Source organism: Pan paniscus, chromosome 5, assembly GCF_029289425.2.
Source record: "Pan paniscus chromosome 5, NHGRI_mPanPan1-v2.0_pri, whole genome shotgun sequence".
NCBI lineage: Eukaryota > Metazoa > Chordata > Mammalia > Primates > Hominidae > Pan > Pan paniscus.
In genome coordinates this window covers 47442652-47463271 of record NC_073254.2, presented here as the reverse complement: position 1 = coordinate 47463271, position 20620 = coordinate 47442652, and the positions used below count along the sequence as shown (strand labels likewise).

Genomic DNA, 20620 nt, shown 5'->3' with positions numbered 1-20620 from the left:
ATTGTGGTTGGAAACAGGTCCAGAACAGAATGCAGAATTTTAAGAGGAAGTCTAAGCACAGTGTCATTCATAGCCAGTTTCAACACCAGGTCACAGACCAGACATCAGGGAATTGGGGGCCAAGTAAGGAAAGTTCCTTACAGAAGGCAGGGTGTGCAACCTGAAGCTTGACATAGCAATCAAAGGGCACAGAGATTGGGCAGTGCCAGTGCTTTCTTAAATCAAGAATACAGAATAATATGTCATGGTAACCATGGATCTGGAAGAACAAGCATCATTTTATTTTGCATCAGAGAGAATGAAGTTTCACTCTGACAGGGATGCAGGATTGTGCTTGGCCCTTGTAACTATCATTTTGTAACTTTTCAACTTCCACTTACCTGGGGTTACTTAAGAGTTAAAAGAGTATAAGTAAACTTAGAAAACCTTGAGAACTGCTTTAAAACAATTATTTTTAGGTGGGGCATGGTGGCTCATGCCTGTAATCCCAGCATTTGGGATGGCAGTTGCGGGTGGATCGGATCACTTGAGATCAGAAGTTCGAGACCAGACTGGCCAACATGGGGAAACCCCATCTCTACTAAACATACAAAAATTATCTGGGTGCGGTGGTGCACACCTGCAGTCTCCAGCCACTTGGGAGGCTGAGGCACGAGAACTGCTTGAACCTGGGAGGCAGAGGTTGCAATGAGCCAAGATTGTGCCACTGTACTCAAGCCTGGGCTACAGAGCAAGACTCTGTCTTTTAAAAAAATTATTTTTGAGAGAGAGGAGAAAATGGGTAGATGAAACTGCAAAATGTCTCTTTTTTTTTTTTTTTTTTTTTTTTTTTTTTTTTTTTCAGGAACTCTGGGTGAGAAAGAAAACCATGCAGGAAGACAAGGTAATAACTGTCTTTCTTGGAAGAACTGTCATTGTCTCTACAACCTGCCTTCACAGAGAAGCCAGTTCCAACACATCTTCTGCAGGGGCAGAAGAGGGGAAAGTATTCATCAATTAACCAGTGTTACCTTCTCATAGTCTCAGCAATTAGAATAGCAACTGACTCCATGAGGTCTGACAGTGGCAGCTAATAGAAGAACTGCTCTTTTTTTGTCAAACACCAGCAAAAATGCTTATCGCTGGAGAATAAATCCCTTTTCTCCTTCAACCTCAAATCAAACATTAGCTTGTCTGACAAAATGAGCAATGTCCTCATTTGGCAAAGAGATGTAAGAAATATTTTATTATGTAGAAATATTCACTTACTGTACAAGGACACAAAAATACTTGAAGTTTGGGGTTGGTTGGAAAGCTTCGCAAGGATGATGAGTTCCTCTTACTCACATGAGAGGTTATTCTTATTTTGACCTCCTTAGTTGAGGTGAGGCCTCACTGCAAGTGACAGGCCTGATAACCCAGGAAGGGAGGTCTTCACTGGTGTGGTGGGGATAGGGCAGGGCATGAAGGGAGAGGTGAGTGATGGGCCCTGAAACAACACAGTATAGCTGAAAGACATGGACTAGTGACAGAGTCGTGTGAGAGTCCAGGCTGATGAGGGGCACTGAGAGAAGGGACAGAGGAAGGCTCAACAGTCCTCAATGGCTGAACAGGGAGTTGGGGGAGAATAAGGGGAAGAAACTAGGCAGCTATAGAACTGTTACTAAATGTCTGTTTCCTCATGTATAAAATGGTGATGAGTACGTACCTCTTAGGATTATTATGAAGACTAAATTTCAAAAGTGCTCATAAGTGTCTGGTACATAGTAAGCTCTATATAAGTGCTTGTTCCTTATAGCAGGGGTCCCCCAACCTCTGGGCCACTGAACACTACCAGTCCGTGGCCTGGTAGGAACTGGGGTGCACAGCAGGAGGTGAGCAGTGAGCAAGCTCTGCCTCTTGTCAGATCAGCAGCAGCATTAGATTCTCACAGGACTGCAAACCCTATTGTGAACTGAGCATGCGAGGGAAGGTTGCAAACTCCTTTTGAGAATCTAATGCCTGGTGATCTGAAGTAGAACAGTTTGATCTGGAAACCATTCTCCCCGCCTCCATCCATAGAAAAGTTGTCTTCCACAAAACCAGTCCTTGGTGCCAAAAAAGCTGGGGACTGCTGACTTAGAGAACTCACTGCGAGGGACATGTTTGGGGAAAAAGGTAGAATCTTTTCTAAAAATGTGTGCACGAGCTTATGGGACCTTGCCATTAGGCATTGCATTAGGCACTTGGAACTTTGACTCAAGGTTTGATATGGGGGCAGTTTCCCCCATGCTGTTCTCGTGATAGTGAGTTCTCACGAGATCTTATGGTTTTATAAGGGGCTTCCCCACTTCATTTTGGCACTCATTCTCCTGCCACCCTGTGAAGAGGTGTCTTCCGCCATGATTGTAAGTTTCCTGAGGCCTCCCCAGCCATGCAGAACTGTGAGTCAATTAAACCTCTTTCCTTTATAAATCACCTAGTCTCAGGTATTTCCTCATAGCCATGTGAGAATGGACTAATACAAGGTCTAAACAGAGACACAGATTTTATGGGTGGGAGTTGCCTCCAGAGGAATGGGTAAACTTGCTTAAAAATACTGTGCAAATAAAAAGAGGACAAAGGAAGGTGTCATAAGGGACAATATATTATGGGAGGCAGAGGCAGAGACTTTAAAGAAGCAGACTAAGAAATGGCTGTCTGAAAAGTATGAGAGCTAGGAACAAGTGGTGTCAAGTCAAAGAAGTCAGGAGATGCAGGGTGCGGTGGCTCATGCCTGTAATCCCAGCTACTCAGGAGGCTGAGGCAAGAGCATTACTTGAGCCCGGAAGGTCGAAGCTACAGTGAGCTATGATCACACCACTGCACTCCAGCCTGGGTGACAGAAATCCTCTTTCTTAAAAATAAATAAATAAATCAATATAAAATAAAATGCTAGGGAAGCCCCATGGGATGCTTCAGAGGTAAAGGGAGATAAGGACTAAAAAGGCCTAATCTCCTTCTTTTGTGACCCTCTGGGTCATAAAAATGAAGGCTCACATTTTAAGAGTTGAAGTATAGGAAAGTAAGAAGGGAAGAACCACCTAACCTCGGGGGCAGGACACAAAAATGACAATAGATTCAGGAGCCAATCGTGGGTAACACACCCAACAGGTGGCGCCAAATACCCTCAGTGGCAGTCTACAAGAGCCTCAGAACCCCTGCCCCTTCGGCAAGCCTTGCTGGAGGGAGCTCCATTCAAATCTGCCAGTCAGCCAGGTGGCACTCCTTTAGTCAACAAAATATCAAGCTTCCACTATTGGAAAGCTCTGTGCTAGGGACTCTGAGAGCTGTATGTCTGCAAGTGCACGTGTGCTCTGCTGTTCCTTTAATGTGTGGAGACAAGAACCTTTTGAGAATAAGTCCCATCTATTTTAACTCCTACATAGCTCTCAAATCTATCTACATTTCTTCATCTACATTGCTGCCTTTCTCTTCTACACCACTATTCTCACTGGCTGGGATTAACTGCTGCAATTGCTTTCTAAACTATCCACTCTCAACACCCCACCAACCCTAACATGATTGTCCCTAGTGCAATTTCCTTAAAGCATGTCTATCTCCTAGCTCCCTCCTGGCCCACAGCACTGGAAGTCTAGTTATAAATGTGGTTATAAATGTGGACCCTGAAGCCAGATCGCCTGGTTTCAAAACCCACCTCCAGTGCTCACTGACAATGTGGTGATGTTGGGCAAATTGACTAATCTCTCTGTGCCTCATTTCTTCATCTGTTAAATGCAGACAAGATGTACCTCACAGGATTATAGTGAGGACCAAATGAGTTTACAGAGTAAGTTTTTATTTAGCACAGTGCATGGGACACAGTAAGTGCTCAATAAATGTTAGCTATTAGTCTTTGAGATGCAAATTCAAAGCATCTCAAAGCACTCACCTTCATCCTTGCTGCTTCAGCATCACCTAGTTACCTTCTCAGTTGCTGTTTCTTCTGCTGGCAATGTTCACTACTCCCTGCTCCCACCCATCCACCCCTTACAAACAGGAAGGAACTCATCGTTCTGAGATATCTGAATAGCTCTCAGCTTAGACCAGAGAACCCTCTTTTCTAAATTCTTGCTAGACCTCTGCACATTGTCCTGTTAGAATTATTTTTGTTAAAAATCGTGTGACTAGTTGTCTAATGCTGCCCCTTTCCCCGATCCTAGAATATAAATTGAGAGCAAGAAGCTGTCATCTCATTCAGTGCTGGAGACCAGCTAGTGGGATTTTGTAAGTATCTTTAGGGTGATGACCCAGGAAAAAATGAAATCATGGTGACAACACATTAGTTCCATGCTACCATTCCCACATCTCCTTCCCAGCTCTCCATTACAGCCACACTCTAATTGCTCAGGAAAATCTTCCTCCAGTCTTGCACTAAGCCCCAGAGTAACACCAGTCACCTCTGGTCCTTGTCCTGGGAGTCCTTCATGCTGGTCACTCATGGAAGCAGGGCCTTCCAATCAAGGTAGTCCCGAGTGAACCTAAGAGCAGGACTTTGGGGAAGGTTACAGGCAGGCTGGAACTGGGGTCCACATATGGGTGCACAATAAGGATGGTCTGTGAAGACCAAGTCATGCCTATATCTTGGATTCAATCAGTATAATTACCACACCATGATGGTTAATAATTGCACTCTATTCGTGCTAAGCAAACTCCATGATAAGACCTTGTCTTATCTTCACCTTATACCCTCTGGCTTGGCAACGTCCAGGTCTACGGGCCTAACAGTTTGCTGAAAAGGCAATCAAGGGAACTCAATAAATGTGTGACTGAGTAAATAAGACCGACTCTCACCTTCCACCACAACCCAACAAAAGGCTTCCTATGGATGCAATAAAAGGGAGTAAATGGCAGCATGAGGGGAGAGGGAAAAAGCAGCAGCAATAGAACCCATGATTCCAAGAGCTGAGAGGAGCATAGGGGGAAATAATGCCCACAGGACTCCACTAGTCCTTTGAGTTGTGCTGGAGACTGCTATTTTGGAATGAAGTCCTTTGGCAACCAAGATGGAACTCAACCAAACTCCTGAAACAATTACAATCCCTAAGTGAGACAGGCTTGAAATAAGTTCAAACTAAAGTCAATTAAGAGACTAGTCCAATTGGTTTAAGGCAGGTCTAAAGCCCCTGTGTCAGCCAGCCCTTCTCTCTCTTAAAGCACTTAGGGCGGTCTGGGTTCCATTTACAGGGAATTAAGTACTCAGGGGCCTCCAATGTCAGGTTGAAACTTTTATTTTTCCGAACTACAGAAAACAAACCTTAAAAGTACATGAGCAGAAGGGGCTGCAGTCAGACAAAATATTCTATATTTTGTCCCAAAACTAATCCAACTAAATCCTTAAATTCCCTCTGAAATGAGATGTAATCCTTCACATAGACATGCACTTAGCTTAAATCTATTTACTCCGATTTTCAGAACTTTGTTAATTTGTATCTCATCACCTATTGCCCAACGCGTCTCTATTAAGTACTTACGAATCCTCAACATGTTATTCTCAAAAGGGAACCAGAGCTCAAAGGGAGCTCAAGAGCTTTCACTGGTGCACACAAGTTAGCAAGAAAGCCCAAACAAGGGTTTGTTTCCCTCCAAAACTAAGTGCTTGGCAAACAGTAGCAGGTGGCTCACAAACCTAATTTTTTATTACCATCTCCCGAGCTTTTGAAAATTGTTGCTCAAGCCCCAGTTTAGTCGGAATTCCTAAAGAGGGCTGAGCATCACTAGTAAAATTTATTGCTTCCTACATTTAATTTGTGGTGTTGCCCTACACTTAGTTTGTGGTGTCATTTACAGCAAAATAAACCATTTGCTTTACTACATTCCTGATTCTAATTTCCACGTCTCTATCCAGGTTTCCTACTATGGTACACTATACTAAGCAAATGTCTCACTTTTCCAGTATTAAAGCCCCAAATTCCAGAATGCACACATCCCAACCCCCTAAACTTTTTATACAACCCTTCTCTCCCCTTAGCAAGACAAGGGGGTATGCAGAAAGCATAGTTTTGTGATTTAATTGTTGGAATACTCTTTAGTATTCTACTAATAAACTATCTGTAAATTTGTGTGTGACCATGGCAGCAAAATTTAACAACGTTTAACAATGTAGTAGGCCCAATTACTTTTTTTTTTGAGACGGAGTGTCACTCTACCACCCAGGCTGGAGTGCAGTGGCGCGATCTCGGCTCACTGAACTCCGCCTCCCGGGTTCACGCCATTCTCCTGCCTCAGCCTCCTGAGTAGCTGGGACTACAGGTACCCGCCACCTCGCCCAGCTAATTTTTTGTATTTTTAGTAGACAGGGTTTCACCATGGTCTCGATCTCCTGACCTCGTGATCTGCCCGCCTCGGCCTCCCAAAGTGCTGGGATTACAGGCCAATTTCCTTTTAAAAGGCAATAAACTCAATGCATAAAGTACTTATGTTCGGCTACCTCCCACCCTTTTCTCATATTTTAAGTCTGCTCAGGAGAAAATTCACACATCCAGTGCCACAGGGAAAAACCTAAAGCCTACCTCAAAATTTTGAGTTCTTGGTTAAAGCATGAATGAGCCACAGAACTATTTTTCATTTAAACAAGAGCAAATTGTAGACCTAAAGATTACTTCTAAGGACTCAGTTTACAAAAGTCATATTTACTTTATTAAAAACACAGCAAAAGCCTACTGGTTTAAAAATTAAGACAATCCAATTATAGGTTAGCTATTGCCTTTTCTCACTGCAGTAATATTTCCCTCAAAATTATCAAGACAATTCTTATGATGTTCCTTTTGAAACACTACAAAAGCAAATACTAAGGTAACTCAAAACTTGAATAATATTTTCTTTATTTACAAGTTAGAATCAACAAAGACAGTCCAGGGGACCAAATGGGGAGATGACTGAAACCCCCAGGGCCCCAAATGGAGCGGAAGGAAAAAGGGAAAACAGAGTAGAAAAAAAAAATCAACGTAAAAAAAGAGCTCCCCCTTCTTCCCTCCCCATGGAGGCTGAGGGGACCACGGCCCCACCCTCCCCCCAGCCTTACCTAGCTTAAAATAAATTAGAACAAACAATCTCAAAACAGGGCCCTTAGAAGTGAATAGGGCAGCTATGGCCTCAGGTAACTCCACATCAGGGCTTTGCACACTCCCACCCTTGCCCTGCCCCATTTTGAATGGGGGCTCTGTGTCCAAGAGATCACTCCCCAATGGGGCTGGGAATTCAATGTTATTTTGTCCATGTCCCTCCTTCAGTAAATGTCCCTGCATCCCTCCCCCACTGCAGAGCCAGCTCTCCTAGACGGGGGCAGGGGGGGTGAGATGAAGAAGTGTCACAGCAAAGAGGGAAGGGGCAGGTGGGGCAGGGTGGTCTAGGGGTCCGGTCCTGCGGAGCCTTCCTGCCCCATCTGGCCTGACCCCTTAGCCTGAGTCTGAATCACTGGTGTCTGAAGACGACGATGATGAAGAGGAGGAGCTGGAATCTGAGCTGGAGCTGGAAGCGCTAAGGCGTGACACTGCTACTTGCTGTGCAGAGGATGACTCTGTTTTCTCATTCGCTGCAGAACAAATTCGAAAGTTAAAGACGTCCAAGTCTGAATCTTCATTTGTCAATAAAAGACAATCAAGAAGGCAGAATGCAGTCAATCTGTAGTGGCATGAAAGTATATACTCACCTTTCTTGGGGGGCTTTTTAGTAGAATTGAGCTGTCCGCTGACATCTTGTAACCGCTTTTCTAATTCCCGCTTTTTCTCCAAAGCCAGTTCCTCCTTTGTCTTTCCCACAGGCTTCTTAATGGCTAGTGAAAGAAATTTATCAGGATACATTAAGATTGCCCCAAGCATCTTATTATGGGCCCCTAAGGTTCCCAAGTTCCCTTCTTGAACGTCAGGTGCCAACCAACACATCCCATTATCCTGGGAGCTGACAATCCTGAATGCGAACAGACCCCACCATCTTTCCTAAACCGTCCTCAGAACCATGAGATGAACCTCATTTCATACGTACTGTAGGGCTTCCGGGGTTTCTTACGTAGGCAGGAAAGGACATAGCGCTCAAGCTCTCTAAGTGTGGATGGCTTGAGTGTTTCAAAATCAATCTCAATCTCTTCTGGGTTTGAATCACGTAAAGAGGGCTCCCTGGCTTGGATTATATGCACAACTCGGCCCAGCTTCTCCCCAGGTAATTTGTTGATGTCCAGGCTCAGCTGCCGCTTTTCATCGTAACTCATGGGCCTGCTCTCTTCCTCCTCCTCTGAATCATAACCTGTAGGCAGGGCAGGTGGGGCTGTCTTTGTGGCCTTTTTGGGGAGCCTAAGGGCAAAAAGAGTTGTCAGCAAAAGAAGCTTCATTAACCTCTTCCAGTATGTTCCCACTGTTATAATTCAGTGATCCTATTTCCTGCCCAGAGTGGAGCTTCTGTTTTTCCATTCAATGGCCAAGTAAGAGGTGGGCTACTGGGACACTGTATAGTGAAACAGAGCATTTTATTTGCACTATGCTCTTGACTGTAAGTAGGCAATAACATGTCTTTAAAAAGACAATGTACGTACATACCTTAATGAAAAAATATTACTAAAAATGTGACACACAAACATGTTGGAAAAACTGTTGAAAGACTTGCTCCATACAGGATTGTCACAAATCTTCAATTAAAAAAAAAAGTAGTATCTAAAAAAAACTCCATAAAGTGAAGCACAATAAAACAAGGTATACCTGTTTAGGTATACTGACATGGGTCTTTCTGCTCCCTTAAACACTACCAAACTACACCATGGGCTAGCTGCAGTGGCTCAGATTTGTAATCCCAGCACTTTGGGAGGCCAAGGCGGGCAGATCACTTGAGGTCAGGAGTTCAAGACCAGCCTGCCCAACATGGCGAAACCCCGTTTCCACTAAAACTACATAAACTAGCTGCACACTAAAAATACAAAAATTAGCTGGGCGTGGTGGCGCATGCCTGTAATCCTGGCTACTTGGGAGGCTGAGGCAGGAGAATCGCTTGAACCCGAGAAGTGGAGGTTGCAGTAAGCCAAGATCACGCCACTGCACTCCAGCCTGGAGTCTTTAAAAAAAAAACAAAAAACAAAAAAAAAAAAACAAAACACAAAACCACACCAAAAAACCAAAAACTACTACGCCATGAAAAACAAGTCTAGACTCATTGATTTAGAGCAACAGGCAAACTATATGGCCCAGGGAACAAATCTGATCACCACGTGTCTTTGCAAATAAAGTCTTTTTGGAACACAGCCATCTTCATGTTTCTAGTTTATGGCTACTTTGAGTTCACTGTCAGAGTAGCTGTGAAACACCCTGACTCCCAAAGCCAGGGGTCCCAACCCCCAGACCAGTACCAGTCCGTGGCCTGTTACTGGGCTACGCAGGAGGTGAACAGCCGGCATGTGGGCATCACTGCCTGTCAGATCAGCAGAAGCATTAGATTCTCATAGAAGCATGAACCCTACTGTGAAGTGCGCGTGGTAGATATCCAGGCTGCATGCTCCTTATGGGAATCCAATGGCCCAATGATCTGAGGTGGAACAGTTTCATCCCAAAAACCATCCCCTCAAACCCTGTCCGTGGTAAAATGTCTTCCACGAAACTGGTCCCTGGTGCCAAAAAGGTTGGGGACCACTGCTCAAAGCCTATTGTATCTGTTAACTGGCCATTTAGAAGTATCTTTGCAAAGAGAGATGGCATCCCCCAGAGACACAGAAATAGCCAAACTAGTCTCTGCTTCCTACTCTAACTCACTTGGTGCCACTTCCTCCAGAAGGTCCAAAGCCAGAAGGGCCTAAAGCAGCACTGCCACCCCCACTGCCACTTGCTTTCTTGGACTTCTTAGGTTGAGGTGGGCGGGGTGCCCGAGGCCCCTTGTCATCTTCTTCGGCCCCAGCTCGGCCTCGATGCTTCTCTGCCTTCCGTTTCTTCTTTTTCTCTTTTTTCTCTCTTTTCCTCTTGGGCTTGGATATTGGACCCTGGGACAGAGCAGCCAGTTGTTCATGTACTGCCCGAAGCTAAAAGAAAAAAAACATGAAGTGGAAAAAGTAAATAAAGATAAAATAACAAGAAGAAAAAATGAGGACAAAGGGCATGAACCTCTTACCCAGTAAAAACTTTCAAGAGTGACAAAATACCTGTTCCTGTAGTTCTGCTAAGCGATGAGCCCTTTCTTCCTCTGAGTCTGAGCTTTCACTGTCTTCTTCCTCCTCGTCCTCATCTTCCTCCTCCTCTTCCTCAGAGGAGCTCTCACTGCTACTTTCCTCACTGGAGGACTCTGAAGACGATTTGCCCAAGCCAGGGGGCATGGCAGTAGAGACTGGTAAAGGCCCTGGTTCTAGTGGTTCATCTGGCATCTTGGCATAACGGAACTCAAATACATCCTAGAAAGAAGCACAAACTCAAAACTATGCTGATAAACAGTGCCCTACATACCCAGCCACCAAGTGATATAGCTCCAATTTACAACTGTACAGAACAGTGAGACCCTCATGTTGAGGCTATGCAGCACAGATGACAAAATAACTCCCCATACCATTTATTTTTCAAACTCTAACCTTTCCACTCACCTGTAGCTTTCGTGCCATTGCCACAACATCGTGATCTGGGGGATTGTACTTATAGCAGTTGGAGAACATAAGCCGTACATCAGCAGCAAACTCCTGTGCATCCCGGTAATCACGGTTCTCCATCTTCCGCTGCAGAAGGAGGCAGCATCAGAAGCTGCACAGGCAGGAAGACTCACCTTTCCCTGCCAACCCCAGACACCACAAGAAGAGCCCTCTCTTGAGAGCACAGTGGGGATGACCTTAAGGATCTGCGCCCTGGGGTTCAAGTTTGAAGTCAAAGGAATTTGGGTGGGTTGAAGAAATATTTATGTCTAGAAAAAGAAATCATTTCTAAGTGACAGAGAGGTGGCCTATGCCTGTCTTTCCACCCTATAACTTCCTTAACCCAACACTGCCACAACATTAGTACTTAATTATAGACAGTATTTTTCTCAAGACAAAGAAACCCCACCCTACTGTTTCAAACTCCAAGAAATACGAATTCTCAAAACACCAGACCTTCTGTTCCACTATTATTTTATAAAAGTAAAATGCCAAGAACCAAAGACTGCTGTGTGTCCACATAAAGAGACTTATTGTTTTGCACCTAGGCTCCCATCACTGCCTGAGCATCCCATCTGCCCCATGCAGTGGGTACCTTGACAGTGCTGAGGTCCATGGGGTGCTTAATGATGTCATGGTAGTCATGCAGGCCAAGTGCAGAAGCATCCACTGGTTTATAGAAAGGCCAAGCATAGGCAGCATGCTTCTTAGAGAGTAACTCCTTCAAAATGCCATTGCAATGTTTTAACTGTTCTGAAAGCTTTCCTTTCTTAGAGCTCTGGTGTTGTTGCTGAGAGTCAGGCAAATCTTTGCGTGGGGGCTTGATGGGGCGACCACTCTCTCTACGCATAGGGGGAAGCCGTGCTGCCTTAGGCTCAAGACTCCCAGGAGGGCTAGCTGGAGAACCAGGAGCCAAGATGGCTGTAGGTGTAGGGGTGGTAGTATCTGCTTTCCGCTTTACGCCTTTTTTCTGCAGAAAGAAACAAGATAGGGAACCTGTCACTCCAAGCCCACTTTACTTAAGACCCTTGCCTCCCTGCTGCCCAGAGAAAATCCACAGATCATACCTTGGCAAGGGGCTGGGCTGGAGGAGCTGCAGTAACAGCAAGGAGCGGGGGTCCAGCAGAGTGCAGGGACTTGAGAAGTGGAGAGGAAATGACTGATGGGTGGGGAATGTTGAGGACAGTGGTAGGTATCTCAGGTGGAGGAGTATACAGGGCTGTGTGTGACACAGAAGAGACGGCAGGCACCTGATGGGCACTGGTAACACTGCCCTGGAGCGCTAGAAAAAAGGAAAAAAGTGTAGTTTGATTCTCTTCCCCATCTTTAGTTGTCCATTTGCAAAACTCCCACTCTTCCTACCTGCCAACTTGGCCCCCTTCTTGTGGCTGTTCTTAGGGATGGTCACCACCAGCTCTTGTTCTTCTTGTGGCATTGATGCAACCTTCTGTAGGAAGATCTTTTCCAGCGTTTGTGCCATTAGGACAATATCATCAGTGGGCTATGAGAACACAGACAGCAATAAAGAAAGTTTTAAAATGCCAACAGAAGATAGATACACACCATCTTTCTCAGAGGCATTCAGGCCCTAGGCCATTACCATACCCCCACCAGTCATCTTGTCATCAAATCTTAAAGAAAATTTCCTACTCCAGGCCACTACTAATTTTCACTTTCTCCTAACTGTCTCCCAAAATCCGAAAGAAGAAAAAACTTGAGAGCTGACAAGAAAACAGATCCCTGGTCTACTCAGGTCTCTGGTGATTTCTAAGAAACAGGACCACCACCCCCAAGTATGAAGTGTTCTAAATAACCTTCAACTAGAGCTCTGAAGTCACATCACTGTGTTCAATAGTACCATCTAGAGTCAGGTTTTTAAGACTCCGACTACCCTACCTGGATAACACCTTCAGTAGCAAAGGATTTAAACTTTATGTAGACAACATATCCAGCAATAATAGAAGTTACCGTTTCTCCCCACCTACTAAATGAACACACAGAAAAACTCACCTTGTTGTAAATGTAACAGTTGGTGAACATGGTATTAAAATCTTGCATACACTCTGAAGCAGCCCAATAATAATTGTTTTCAAGTCTCCTCTTAATAGTACCCATGTCCATAGGCTGTTTTATAATTTTGTGATAATCCTAAATAAAGAAACGTTAGGTCAGAACCACAGAAAAATAAATGCCTATAGGGAGACTACCGATCCCCGACTCACACACACACACACACCCCCTATGCATCAAAGGAATAATTACTTAAACTGCGGCCCCAGTTAAACTGTGGGACAAAATAAGTAAATAAATAAAAAAGATTCTTGACATCCACAGGGAGGCTCCTGCTGCCTTTCTCTAACCACCCACCTCCCACCCACTCTGGAAACTTCCCATCCTGTGACATTACCTCTGGGGCTGGCTATCCATGGGCTGCATGAGGGAAAGGAAGAAGCTAAGAATTTTGGCCACCGTGGTCCTCTCCCAACCCGAGGTGGGAATCTGTAAAATGGAGCCAGGGCACAAAAGTTAAGGAAGGACACATGGAGGGCACAAGGAAAGATGCCAAGATAGTTACAGCAAGCGGTCGGATCAATCACAAAGGACCAAGATATCCAGAAATCTGGTAGCTAACTGCCCTACAGGGGAGAAATGGGAACTCCCTAGGGGCCGCAGCCATCTACACTAGGCAGACCACCCCCATTCACACGCATTCTTGCTCATCCCACACCTCCCGGGCTCCAATGTCTCTACTCACCGGTAGACCCAGTTTGACAGCATCCACAGGCTGCCGGAATGGCCATGCGAACTGATGTTTCCACAGAGCCTTCATCACTACCTTGTGTAGGTATTGCAGCTGGTTGGTAACTCGTCCTGGCTTTTTGGGATTGGACACCTCCGGGGGTGGTGGGTTGGCAGGGGTAAGTTGCAAAGCAGGCACCGAAGCCATTGTGGGGCTCTCAAAGCCCTCATACAAGAGAGAGGGTTTTCGAATCCTTTTCCCTGGTGCTGCTGCTTCTGGGCCCAGCCCCAGCAACCCTGCATTCCCTTCCCCAGGGAGCCTGTAAAGATGGGAAACAAAATTAGGGCAATATCGTCCAAATGAGGAAAAAGTGCATCTGCACAATAGTCTGATGAATCCAGGTGCTGGCCCTAGTGAGGTGGTTAAGCTTATGCCAAGTGCTTCTTAAGCAGAAACAATATCCAAACAATCTGTGGAGCTTTTATTGCTGGCCCCACCTTCCTTTTATTAATATTTTTAGTATACTATCTAGACCCCACCTTCTTAAGTCTGATGGGCTCTATCTGTTCTTTTTCATATTTCAAAAAACTCCCAAATTGTTTCTGACAAGGCACGACATCTCAGAACTGCAGCCCTATGGGGATGGGGCTTAAGCAAAATGGGTGGAGTTAAGAAACTCAAACCCCAAGCTTCCTCCTCACTAGGGGTTTTGGTGGTTGCCATGGTGGTTGAGCGCCGGTAAGGAGGAAAAGAACAAATTATGGCTATAAAAAATTCCATAAAATGCTGATAAGACACAGAATAATCCACCTAGATAGAAGAGAGAGCACCATCTTCCACAAGGTCTGGGTAGTTCACGCCACAACAGAACATAGACTAGAAACCCAGAAGAAGAACCATATCAACTTAAAAACAAATTCAGACAAGGAAGAATTTGTCAGACTTCACAGCCCGAAACTTCCAGGCCCTCAAAATTATTCGCACCAAATCAAAGTCTCCTCACTCCAAGGAAGTCAAAAAGCCACACAAAACAGTCAAGGTCACCAAGTGATAGCCCCCTTCCACCCACCCACTACACAACACGATTCCACTACCAGTTCCCCCTGTAGCACCAACTCCGGACACCAAACGCTAACAGTGGTTCATTTACAGTCCCTCTGGTGCTCCTCCGATCAGTGTTTCCTACCACCTAAGAATTAAGACATCATATGGGAATCTCATTGTTTACATCGCAGAGCTGAACTAGGAACCTTAGCTCTACCCTCCTGCCCTGAATCAAACTTTTAATGTTAGGAAGAAACAATCCCTGCACCAACAAACACCACACACAACCCACCCACCCAAAGAAAGCAAAAGATTTAATGACATGCCCTGGGCATTAGGAACCTGCACACACGGGAGAGTGATCTCTTTACCCTTCTCTGGGAATCCCCGTTGCCATTCCCTTAAGCGCTCCGTCACCATGGCAACCCTACAGGGCGCTAGAGGTGTCCGTGAATCCCCCCTAAAAGGCTAACAGACCGCCGCTAGATACCAGACCCATCAAACGCCAGACCTGCTGTCCACCCTCACTACACTCCACCGTCAAACTAGCTCTGCCTGACTCGGTTAAGACTGGGCCACGGCGGCATTAATAGTGTATAAATTGACAACCTGTATTCCCCTCCACGAGCAGTAGCCGAGCCGCCACCACCGTTCCAAAACCGTCGCTCAATTCCCTCCGCGCGGCCGAGTCGACAGCTGCGCCGCAACAGCAGCGCGCCGGGGCCGCTCCGTACTCCCAACACGGCGCCCCACACCCCTGTGCCGCCGCCCTGCAACATCCCCTTCCCACACGCGGCTCGCGGAAACGTACTTGTTGTGGGGAGTCACGTTTTGCAGCATCTTGACCGCAGGGAACCGGCGCTGCCCTCAGCCGCGGAAAGTCCGGGTGGCCTCGGTTCCCCTCACCGCCCGGTCCAGCATAACCCGCTAAGTTGGGGGGAGGCCGTTCCTCTTGGGCCTCCAGGCGACAAACCCCCTGCCTGGCCGGCACGAAAGCAGTCTCTTTGGGGCCTCTCGGAGAGCTCCGGGCAGCTTGGCGCGCTCTGCAGACGGCGGACAGCAAGAAAATGGCGGCGGCCTCAGCTGAGGCGGGCAACTAAGGAGGGACTGACTTCAAAAGACGGTCCCCGATCTCAGACACCGTCGTCAATATAGCCCGCTGTTGGTCTGCAGGGATTCCCTCTTCTTGTCGGGACCCTACGGGGCCGACGAGGTCCCGTTTCGATCTCGGATGGAGGCGGATGAACACGAAAAGTGGTTTAGGGAGCCGCCGCCTCCATCTTTGAAATCCTCTTGAGGGCGGAGTAGAGGGGGTGGACAGACTCCGAGGACTGGGCGGGGCCCGAAAAAGGGGAGCTCCAGGGGCTTCTATGGGGTCTGTACTGCCCGCTGGGACCAGTCATAGGCCGGGACGAAGGCCATTTCCAAGTGGATGGAGGTGGATTGTAATGGCGGCCCCGGACGACTCGAAGGCTCTGTATCGGTAGGCAGAATCCTCCAGCTCGTTCTAGAGGCTGCTCCACTCCAGCACGAAATGGCGCCGCCGAGCCCCGCGCCAGCCCTTTATATATAGGCGGGGAGGAGGAGCTTCGCCGCTCATGCGCGCCACCCTGCTTGAGATTTTCCCCACCCCCTCCGCGCGCGCGCGCTCGCTCACGCGGGTGAAGAAGCTGAGTCGAAGGGGAAGGAACACCTCTCCGCGGGAGCTTTTTCTATTGGCCAGCCGCAACGATGACGTCATAAACTTCATTTCCAAGGTGTCAGTCACCAGGCAGAAGAGTGCCGCAGAGACCCACAGGGAAGTGGCAACCCGCCACATCTCCAAGCCAATTGGCTGAGCTGTGGTCCGCCGACTCCAGGGAAAGAGGGTGGTTGGAAGAGGTGCGGAAGCCATCGCCCCAGAGCCTCCAGCACTCTCTCCCCGCCTCCCCTTCCAACAAAGTCTTCCCAAGCTTCCATGCACAGCCCAACTGGAGACTGCCAAGCTCGAGCAGGTCGTGCCATTCGTAGCTCCTCCATTGGCCAGAGCAGGGAAACGGGAGGGGTCGCGTGGGCGTAGCCTGCCTGAGCCCGCCAGGGGTGTGGCCGCAAGACGCCCGGCGGGTGGTGGTTCTCGGCGGTAAGGCAGCAGCAGCGAAGAATCTGAAACGAGGAAAAAGACGCCATCTTAGAAGCCGCGGCCTGCTCCTCTATGGCGAACAGCTACGGGCTTCAGAACGGCGATGAGGGGATCTAACGTTCCCATGCCCCACAGTCTAAAACACAGTCTTGCCAGAGTCTTATAATACTCCACTCCCTCCCTCAAGCCAAACGATGGAAAGACGAGCAAAACATTATTTACTACTGTTTAGTCCCAAAGACCACAAAAGCTAAAATACGTCTCCCAAATTTGCACGTCCAAGCACCTTTCTAATCCCTCCCCACTCACACCTACAGTTACCAATACATTTCTGCTCGTTCGAAAAAACCTCAGCAACCCTAAAGTGGGATTAAAATCCCCAAACGCATCCATCTACCCTATACAATGCAACACACCTCACCTCTTCCTCAAAACTCCATTCCGGCGTCCGGCTCAGAGCAGAAAAAGCAAGTCCTGGGAGGGATGACTTAAGGGAAAAACCCTCCCCCTCCAGGCGAGCTCGGACCTTTCCCCCCACACGCCACATTACCCCCAAGGGCAGACCCGTATCCGCCTCTTAGGGGCCCTCCGCCACGGGGGCGAAAGAACCCCCCCGCCCCCCCACCAGGGTCCGGAGTCCTCCCCACGGAGCGGCTGGTCCATCGGTCAGCGCCAGGGAGGAGGGCGAGCGGAGGAGGCGGCGGCTGCGGCTCAGACTAGCCCTCCCCCTCCTCCCCTCCTCCCCTCCCCCCGGCCGTCCGCCTCCGAGGAGGGGCAGGAGCCATTTTGGGAGCTCAGTTTCGCCCCCTCCCCCCAACTTACTCTTAAGTCTTCCTCCTAACTTGGTTATCTAAATAAGGGTGCAGACTCTGTGAATCAACCAGAGCCCAGAGATCAGGATCTCCAGAGCATCTCTGGGGCCGTCCCCGCCCCCTTACAAGAGAGTGAAAGGATTTCCCCCACCCGAGAAAACCTGGGCTTTGGTGGGGCGTCCCCTCCCCCGTTTCCCCTTTCTTCGCTACCAGGGAGAAAACAAACTTGTGTACGTATCTGGGAAAAATAATCAACGTAGGTAAACAAATAAATATACGGTAAGATTCCCCCTCGCCCGGGAAGGGCTCGTAAGGGCCTAGGTCCTTGAGCTGCAACCACGCCACCCTCCCTCCTCTGCAGTAGCCTCGGTTACTGCGTCTAAAATGGCCGCCAATCTCCTGTCTTCTGACCCCCGGAGTAGGGCAAACCCCGGGAGGGCGGGGGAAAATGAGCGTCAGGAGAGCAGAGTCCCCTTCCCCCAGCCAGGGATCAGGCCCTGGCCCCCAAAAGTACAAGCGGCCCCGTTTGGGTGGCTGCAGCAGGGAGGGCAATGACACAGCAACTTTGCAGAGGCCTTTTCCCCTCCCCCTAGTGGCCCAACCTCCCAAATCTGCTTTTCTCCACCGGGGCTCTGCAGGCCAGGACAGAGGCCCATCAGGGGGCCGGCCATGGAATAAAAACTTAGGAGGCTGAGAAAATACTAGGCCTTAGGAAAAGGGCAGCCAGACATTGCTCTCGTTTATTCCCTGCATTCCGGAAAATCACTGCCTCCCGATCCTCTATCCTCCCTTCCCCCACATGAGTCACCAGGGAGGCTACTGCTACTCAGTAATTTGGGAAAGTAACTCTTTCCTCCTTTCCGTTCCCTCCCCCGCAGTACACAAGGAGAGAACTGTTCAGGACTGGGGGAGGGGATGAGGGAGGCGATGGAAGAGGCCACCCTGGAGACACCCGAAACCTTGGGAGCTGTGAAATCATTCCAGGTCCCGAGCCTCCCTCGCATCTCAGACCATGCTGTCTAGACCCCCTACTGCCAGCACCCACCTTGGGCCTGGTTTCTGTTCCTAAGCAGTTCAAGCTTTCAGCTTGTAAGCACCCCAGCCTGGAGTAGACACGTGCTCACTAAAGACCCTACAGGGGCAAAAGGCCCCACAGGCCGTGTCCACGTGAATGCACACAAATTCGGTAAGCGACTCGAAGCGTAACCTCCAGCCTGCGGTGTGACGACTGGAGCTCCCCTACCGCGGACACAAAGGGCGCACAGCAATGCTCCCTCCAGAGGCTCTGGGGAGGAAGGAAGTTGGCGCCTGGGAACAACCTCAGTTCACAACATGGGTGGCCAACTCCTAAAGCATTCACATCCACGGGTAGGGGCCACAGCCACCACTCCTCAGCCCACCGCCAGGTCACCCCTCCCTCGGCCGCCGATGGATCCCTTCTCACCTGGCTCCCGGCTGCTGTACCCCCAGGGGACGAATGGAATAGGGGGGGCCACACCGCCCCCTAACCCCTTTGCCCTCCAATTGGTATGGAGGCATGAGGCCGGCCATTCCCCTCCCCCCCCCCCCATGGCCCTCTCCCGCTCGCCCCCCCTCCACGCTCCCATTGGCTGTAAAAGGTTTGAAGGACAAATCTTCCCACTCTCAGGATTCTTTTCTGAACCCCAAGAATCCCCCTCCCGGACTCCCCACCATTGGTTAAGCACTTGACTGACATCTCCGCCCCACAAGGGCCCCTTCTCACCTGGATCCTAAAGCCTTCCAGGGGGCCTCCAAAGTTGCCCTCGGCTTGGTACGGGGTATGTAATCCGGGGTGTCAACCCCCCCCAGAAAACGAAGCCGTGCTGGGGGAGGGGGCGTAGCCCCCAGCCCCTCCCTTCCCGAACGGGCTGGGGGGATGGGGAGAGCATCGGGGCCGCGCGCACACGTCAGCAGCACCCAGATTGGCTGACCGGGGTCACGTGCCCGCTCCCCCCCACCCCCCGCCTTTCCCCCAGCCACGAGGACCAGCTTTCCGAACGTTCCTGGGGGTCGCGCAAGGGGCCAAGGGGGCCGCATGGCCCAGGCCTATGTCCCGAAACCCAGAGCGCTATAATGCTGCTACTTGTCCATATCCCCAGCTTCCTATCCCGCAGTCCTCGACTCTGTCCCCCCCACTCGCCTCTCCATACGGGTTCAGCATGGCTGCCGCAGACCAGGAACACGCACAGCGCAGGCGCAAGGGTGCGCCCTGACTGGGGGAGGGGGAAGGAGGGCCAGAGGCTGCGGGGAGAACCGTAGTGCGCAGGCGTCTGGACCGGAACCGCATCTCCGGCGGCGGGGATTGGAGCGCGCGCATTTCGTGGGGCGGCAGCCCGCGCCCGGGTGCTGACCTCCTGCCTCAGCGCCCCCTCCCCCACTACCCGCGGCCTAGCGGGGTAGCCTCGGGCGGCCAGGCTTGTTTCCTCCTCGGTGGGTGTAAGGTGCGGCTTGGCTGGTCCTGGCCTGAATCCAGCGGAAGCGCACGCTGCTGAGCTGTCAGCGGAGGAAAATGGGGCCTGGACCTGGAGATATGAGGGTCTGGAGAGAGGGGCCCCTTCCCTGGTGTCGTGTGGTGCGACCACTGGAGAGGGAGTTTCTCGCCCTCGTCGCGCCTGCCGCGCGGAGAGATAAGGTGCGGACCGCAGATGTGGACTTCGTATTTGGCTAAAATTAGTCTTAGGCAGCCTTAAAATCTCTCCGTGCCGTGAACCTACGCTAGACTTTTCTTTAGTGAGACCTGTGAGTCCCTGGACCGCTCTACCTTCTACGATATTTACCAGCTGATAACTTTTCCTTCTCTATTTATCTCGTAGTGGACCGTTTAAACCTCTTATACTCTTAAAGTTATGATCTCTCCTCTCCCAAGCTTGAGTAAATTCCCCCCAAAATTTTGGAACTGGTAACATAAAATGTTATGGTGATTCAGTTGCCAGCTAAAAAGTAAGCCTTTAATTTGTCATTAGCCGATAACCTCTCCCTTGATTACCCAGAGTATGGTCCAGATTTTCACGCTGCAGACCCTAATCTCTCCTCACCGACAGATGGCACTTCACAGAACAGAAAGGCCAATTTGCAGAACTGGCTTCCCATTTCCCACCTGCAAACTGGGTCAATTGAGTATTCCTTTCTCATTTCACTAGAGGTCCTCCCTTCGGTTTGAGGAAATCCTTTACTATTGACCTGGTCAGCCTTCTCTATTACCCGGAAGCTGTCTTCCCTTCTCCCCCTTTTGACCTTTTAAAACTTTTCTCTTGGTTTCCCCGCTGACAGAAAGATAACAACCCTCTCAATATCGTGCC

General features: G+C 49.1%; 1 protein-coding gene across 5 annotated transcripts; it reads right to left on the bottom strand.

Annotated features, from left to right (window-relative positions):
- Positions 1-6804: 6804 nt before the first annotated feature.
- BRD2 (bromodomain containing 2) lies at positions 6805-19668 on the bottom strand. Of its 5 annotated transcripts, none has more exons than XM_034961821.3 (13): positions 19045-19668; positions 15181-16511; positions 13341-13644; positions 12596-12733; positions 11948-12086; positions 11653-11867; positions 11181-11555; positions 10544-10672; positions 10112-10357; positions 9729-9991; positions 7981-8285; positions 7649-7771; positions 6805-7531 (listed from the first exon to the last, which is right to left on the bottom strand). In XM_034961821.3, exons 2-13 carry the CDS (start codon positions 15207-15209, stop codon positions 7395-7397), a joined length of 2403 nt encoding a protein of 800 aa, XP_034817712.2. In that variant the 5' UTR covers positions 15210-16511; positions 19045-19668; the 3' UTR covers positions 6805-7394. The 5 variants fall into 5 exon arrangements, with proteins under 5 accessions (XP_034817712.2, XP_034817713.2, XP_024785040.3 ...); XM_034961822.3 differs by lacking the exon at positions 19045-19668 and adding an exon at positions 18745-18878; XM_024929272.3 differs by lacking the exon at positions 19045-19668 and adding an exon at positions 16910-18047.
- Positions 19669-20620: the final 952 nt, after the last annotated feature.

Bases quoted from the DNA above. Each gene is read 5' to 3' on its own strand.
- BRD2 (XM_034961821.3), bottom strand. From the start codon at position 15,209: ATGCTGCAAAACGTGACTCCCCACAACAA. The intron at 12,734-13,340 runs GTGAGTAGAGAC...TTCTTTATTTAG, and splicing joins CTGTCAAACTGGGTCTACCG to GATTATCACAAAATTATAAA. The intron at 11,556-11,652 runs GTATGATCTGTG...TTCTTTCTGCAG, and splicing joins CAGCCCAGCCCCTTGCCAAG to AAAAAAGGCGTAAAGCGGAA.